Below are 6311 nucleotides of genomic sequence, written 5' to 3'. Positions count from 1 at the left end.
CGACGTCTTAGCGACGTTCGTCGCAGAGCGAAGGACCTCGGCTCGTTTTTCTCGTTAAACAGGCAGGGACGTTAAATACAATGGAAAAATCGATCGTTCTCCGTCCCGACGAACGTCGTCCAACACCCCCTTTCGAGGATAGAATTAGAAAGGCGTCGTGGTTACTCTACATATATAAAAAATAATCAGAACAACGTATCTTACGCTCGAAGGCATTTCTAGAGTCGATTCACCATCGTTACCGAATAACCTGTACTCTACAGTGATATTACACCTTTAGTTTACTTGTACACACTGGGGCACGCTGGGGTGTATACGCGATTTACACGCTCGCGGATCATGCCCTATCTCGATCTCTAAAACTCGATTCTTAAAAATATCGGTTTAATTACAAGAGGATAAGAGACACACACGAGGAGAGCGAGAACACGAAAATCATCCAACTACTCCGTTCGATTCGCTATACTTCTCCTCTTCAGGAGCCCTAATTCGACGAGAGTTCAATTCGAATGTGAAAATTTCTCACAGATAAAATTCTTTCGTGGTAAAGGATCTTTACGAAAGATACGTCGATATTAATTTCGAAAGATTGAAGATTTTCCTTCCTCTCGCAGAGAAGAAGAATTTTACACCTGAATTTCGAAAGATTCGAGAGATTTTTCTTCCTGTTATCGAGAAGAATTTTATAACACCTATCTGATAAATCGTAAAATACCCCTTCGAATCGGAATGTCTTAGTGAACGAATTTTCTTCGCTCGAAGAACAACGAAAATTGTACGTGACGATGGAAAAATCGAGTGGCTGGAAGGCACCCTTTCTGACGAAGCGCGAGAAAAAGGATTTTACAACACCGGATAGACTCGAAAGGAGAAACTATTATACTCGACACGTTCTCCACGTATTATTATTATTATATATCGGAAATATTTACACTGTCGCGAATCGAGTGGAGTATTTGACGTGAAACATTTGCGAACGTGCTGGCGTGTGCCTAGCAAGGATATGAACTTACCTCGGCCTGGCTGGTCTACAGGTAGATCATCGTGATTCGATTGTGTTCAAAACGATTACTCTCTCTCTCTTTCTCTCGAAAGTGTACTATTATATGTACATACGTTATACGATATAATTCGACAATAAAGTTAGAGTAGTCTAGTAACAGTATAATAATAATAAGCGACGATAGACCGTCTTTTTAAGAGCTAATTGGTGTTCGTACGTTGATCCCCTTTTTCATTTTGGTACCGAGTTATGATAATTCATCCTCCAAAAAAGCCCCTAATCCCCCCTTTTTCCTCTCAAAGCACCGGTGTATCGTTCGTTTCCTCCTCCCCATTCTCTGTCCAACTAACTTTCTTTCTTCCATACGATCTATGCTTTCGTTTTCTTCTCCGATCGATTTTTAACTCCCGCCTTTTCGATCACAGGTGAACGTCGCTGCTTGGCGTCTTGAAGACTTCCTACTTTCCACGGTGATGACAATTTTGGTGCGAGATTTGGCGCGATACGGTAGACCTTATTCGTTAAAAGAAGCTAAGTAATTATTCATTTTATTAACTAAATTGCAATTTCTTTTTTAACCCTTTGAGAACGTCAGACTGACATACGCGTTTACAAAACACCACGAAAGTAACTAATAAACTCGTATATCTTTGAGCAATGAAAATAGTTGCCGCGATTCTGAGCTCATGTACGTGTATTTCAGAAGAATGTAATTTTGATATAATTTACTTGAAGAGAAAAAAAGAGGAACGAAGTAGCGACCTAATTACGTGTTACAGAAGTAACGAATACTTCAACCTGCCACTTGGTCCTTCGTCCGCAAAGGGTTAACATAAATTTCAATTCAAGACGATTCTTTTGACACAGAAGTTTGGTCCAAAATATTCCGCGTGAATCGTTCCACTGATTGGCACAACTTTTCATTCGTAAAATCATGAAAATCAGATCAATTGTATCGCACCGATTCCCTCTATATTTTTTCAACATAGACTTTCTTCGACGAATATCCAAATGTACCTTTGAAGCCTGTTAAATCCATCTCCTCCGTCGATTAAACGATTTATTTCTATGTATACTTTGTTTGTGCTGTACATGTGTGTATGTGTGTGTGTCCAAGCAGTGCGAAGAAGTTCGACGTAATAATTGATCACGGACAAGAAAAAACGGTATCCGGTGAAGAAACCTCGATGTCTTACAAGGACGATAAATTTATATATATATGTACTAACGTACGTAGAAAATATATTGTTGCGAGCACCGTGCATATACTCATGGCCTACCGGTGCTCGCTCCGGAATTAATAAAAGACGGTCGGATCTTACCGACCGGGGAATATTGATTCAACACAGTCTCTGTTCTTATCCGAGACTGACTGAGATACTTGTACGCTTGTTAATAAATGTTAAGAGGTGTTCGTGTTCAAGTTATCCAGGAGTTTAGGTACAAAGATAGTTATTAAATATGCCGAACGAAGAGGAAGCATCGAAGGCAGGTTGCAACAATATGTATAAATATATATAATATATGTATACGTAACGCGACACTTATTATAGAAAAAAGATATGTGTTACCCGAATGGCGGACGCGAGGTATCCTAAAGAACAAGCGACGGCGAACAATTCAACGAGATTTCAATTGTTTTTTGTTTTTTTTTTTCCCTTTTTTTGTCGTTTTATAGCGAAACACACGTTTTCGAAGAATACCAGCCAGAGTCGGATAGAATTTGTTTACGCGTTTCGATGAAACTTAACGAATAAACAATATATACATATATACATTTTCCGTGGAATTATTTGATCAACGAATGGGCATGATACATTTGTTACAGCTCAATCAACGATTCAACAACGTTCTCTGCACAGTGTCGAGGAATAATAAATTTAAGGAAACGATAGAAGAAATAGAAGAAAATTCTGTCCAACTCTGTGAACACTGAACAGCGCTAAAATGGCGCGTCCTCCTTGTTAAAATATAACAGACGAGGCACGGCTGACAATAAGCCCTACGGGACGAGAAAATATGTAGAAATTACGCGTCTACGTGGAGAACATACAGCGCTAAATGGATTAAAAATCGTGTATCTCTGTCGGCTCGCGATACCTAGACAATGGAACGTAGAAAAATACGAGATAAAAAAAATCATACAAACGAATACAAACACGTGGCTGAAGATTTTTTTAGTCTTCACGATTAACTATGACTTTCTTTCTCTTAATATCTCCTCCGATCGTCGTTCATCGTCGTTATTTAATCCTAATCTCTCACTAATTCGGTTCGGGTTTTCTTACTCCCGTTGAAGCTCCACACGCATCCTTTAAATTCGCTTTTTTTTTTTTTTTTTTTTTTTTTTTTTTTGCAACGGTAACATCGCGAATGAGCAAAAATCTCTTCCTCTCTCTTTTTCACTTCCTTCATCTTTCGATTTTCTCTCTCTTTTTCACTTCCTTCGTCTTTCAATTTTCTCTCTCTCTTTTTAACGCAAATTTCTTCTCTCGCGTGAATTCGTTAGACGAAACACACACTTGAAGCGAACGTGATTTGTACACTTTGCTTCCTCGATTAGACACGAGATACGACTTGTAGAAATATACGTGTACAGAGGCTCGATCGAAAAAAATGTCCCTAATCTGTATGTTTATTATAATAGGTACGAGAGTGTAACGTATAGAATAAATTCAACCTATGCACAGTTTAATTTACAACGCGCGTTTGCGGCGGCGGCGGCGGGGGAGGGAAAAGAAAAGCGATCTCGGAGGCTTGGAATGGGAGGAAAGGATCGGAGAGAGCACCTTTTTTGATAAACACACACACGCGTATTTTACTAACGTGACGTGAATTGTCGATGAGAGGAATAATCGATATATCACGTGCGGACTTACGCAGCTTGAGAAAACGAACCGTTCGACGACCGATCTAGATCAACGGCGATCGTCGTTCGTTCGTTCAACTTTGGATCTCCTTCCTCTTGGGGATAGTCCATCGAAGGCAGGAAGCTACTCAGAGTCGGCTCAGGCCCTGCCAATTACGAACGGAGGTCAAATGGTATTCTCCATTTCTTCCGTTGTCAGCTGGAACTCCTCTTGACCTATATCAGCGAACAACGTCGATTTTAACGATCCATCGAAAGCGCGACAATGGCGGAAGAGATTTCAGTTTGACATCGAGTGGCTGATTGGATGGTCAATGAAAGTCGTGTGCGTTAAATAATTTTTGCTTTCGACGAGCTCCTCTTTTCAATGGGGAACAGTGGTCGGTAGTTCTTTAAAAAGTCGGTACTTTTTTGGGTATTTTTGGTATCTGTCTTTTTGTGTGTGTCAAGTAATAAACGTGGAAGTGTATACGTATGAAAATGATTTTGAAATATTTTTTTTTTTGTGATCTGTATGTATGTAATAATAATCAGTATTGAATGCGATAGCTTTATATTGATTTAAGAGTGAAGTCACAGTGGTGTATCACAAATGTAAATTAATAAATTTGCAAATATTAAAAATAGGAGAAAAGAAAGTAAAAGAAAAATAATTTTGGAATCTGTATGTATGCAGTAATAATAACCACTAACTGTGATAGCTCGTATGGACCTAAGAGTGAAAACACAGTGGTGTATCAAAAACGTAAATTGATAAATTTACAAATATTAAAAATATAAGAAAAGAGTGTAAAATTAAAATAATTTCACCACTGTGAGTGAAAACACTGTGGTGTATTACAAATGTAACATCTAAATCAATAAATTAACAAATATTAAAAACAGAAGAAACTAAACCAAACTAAAAATGAAGATAGCCTTCGGAAAGAAAGCTGACAGCGCAGAATGTTCCCTCCGCCATTATCTCACAGAGTGATCAACACCGAACGTTTCTTCAAACGAACCTCGCTTTCGAAACTCCTCGCGAATCTCCAGGTGTAACATTTCTCTCAACAATGTGCACTCGTTTTAAAGAAAAAATAATGAAAACACTCACTGTATAAATACGCTGCGAGGTCACGGTCCTCCGCTTGCAGTGCAAGATCACGAGGTGAGTAGCCGTTTCGATCCCTGACAGTTAAAGTAGCACCGCCAGCCACTAACATGCAGCAAATGGAACGACGCTTATATTGAGCCGCTTTGTGCAAAGCAGTTTGACCTCTGCAATTAGAAGGTACAAGCCTGTTTTTTTTTTTTGTTTGCTCTCGATTCGCGCGCCAGGAATATAAACCTCTTCTTTGATATCGGTATTTATGGCTCTGGTTGTTGTGAACAGACTTTCGAAACGTGGACAAAAAAGACACATTGTACAGTTTGCGTTAGATTTGATTAGTTCATGCGACCGATCTAAATCTCTAGAGACTTCAACAAACATCTAAAAAAGACTCTTCTTTCATCTACCATTTATATATATGGTTACACGTTTTTGTTTATGTTCACTTTTGTTTCTTTCTTTTTTGACGAGCGAATTATCGACGAAACTCACTTGTCGTTGTCGACCATGTTGAGAATACTCGATGGTGCGCAAGCGATTAGATATCTGACAATATCCTTGTGACCATATCTCGAGGCCAGGTGAAGAGCAGTTTGTCCAGCTGTGTCGATGGACAGAAGCGAGTGTCCACTGTCGTGTAGCTCCTTCAAAGCCTGAAGATCGCCGATTTTCCCCGCTTTCAAAATACCGTCGCTAGGTTTCTCCAGTAATCCTGTGCTAAAGGTGTGGACCTCGGAACTCAGGCTGAACAGTCTATCTCTTGGACTGTAACAGAATAATATTTACCCTCTTTACATCCTCTATTTTCGCATTAATCATCTAGAAAAAGAAAGAAAAACCAATTCTGTTTGCCTCTCTCTAGGAGGTTTTATTTAGTATCGTGGCCTAGAAGCGGCAAACCATGCAGAAATGAATAACCAACGTAAAAAACTGCTGCTACGGCTGACCAAGAGGAGATGGATGAAAGGATAGAATACACTCAAAGAGTACTCTATTTCTCTGGTAAAGAGGAATCCTTTTTCAGAGGGAACCTATCGTATTTGTGTAATGTGTATTTTTTGTAGCATTGGTTGACGTTCCTTTTGCAGTAGGAGCGAGAACGAGGTGAGACGAGCATGAACTTAGGTTGTTAAATTAGAGTTTCCCTTTTGATCATTCGATTTAGTAGCGAACAGTCTGTGGGTTATCCTCAAAGGTGTAAATCACGGCAGATGAGAGGAAAGGGGAATAAACGGTCAGCTGTTCTATCATTTAGAATGGAGATGATGGGTTTGCCTCGGTCAAACATAGCACAGCTTCCCTTAAAGGAGCAAATTTCATTTTCGATATAATTTAATCAGACAGTT

General features: G+C 39.3%; 1 protein-coding gene across 1 annotated transcript in view; it reads right to left on the bottom strand.

Annotated features, from left to right (window-relative positions):
* Window positions 1-3328: 3328 nt before the first annotated feature.
* The window catches only part of LOC108577474 (eye-specific diacylglycerol kinase), a 94167-nt gene continuing 91184 nt past the window's right edge, over window positions 3329-6311 (bottom strand). Inside the window, exons 9-11 of the mRNA XM_017940630.1 lie at window positions 5458-5730; window positions 4969-5132; window positions 3329-4088 (exon numbers count right to left, since the gene is read on the bottom strand). Coding sequence (XP_017796119.1) covers window positions 4039-4088; window positions 4969-5132; window positions 5458-5730 — 487 coding nt within the window. The 3' untranslated portion in view covers window positions 3329-4038. The remainder of the gene's footprint in view (window positions 4089-4968; window positions 5133-5457; window positions 5731-6311) is intronic.

This window comes from Habropoda laboriosa, unplaced genomic scaffold (assembly GCF_001263275.1).
Source record: "Habropoda laboriosa isolate 0110345459 unplaced genomic scaffold, ASM126327v1 scaffold776, whole genome shotgun sequence".
Classification (NCBI taxonomy): domain Eukaryota; kingdom Metazoa; phylum Arthropoda; class Insecta; order Hymenoptera; family Apidae; genus Habropoda; species Habropoda laboriosa.
Note: the sequence above shows the minus strand (reverse complement) of the source record. Positions and strands in the feature narration are given on the sequence as shown.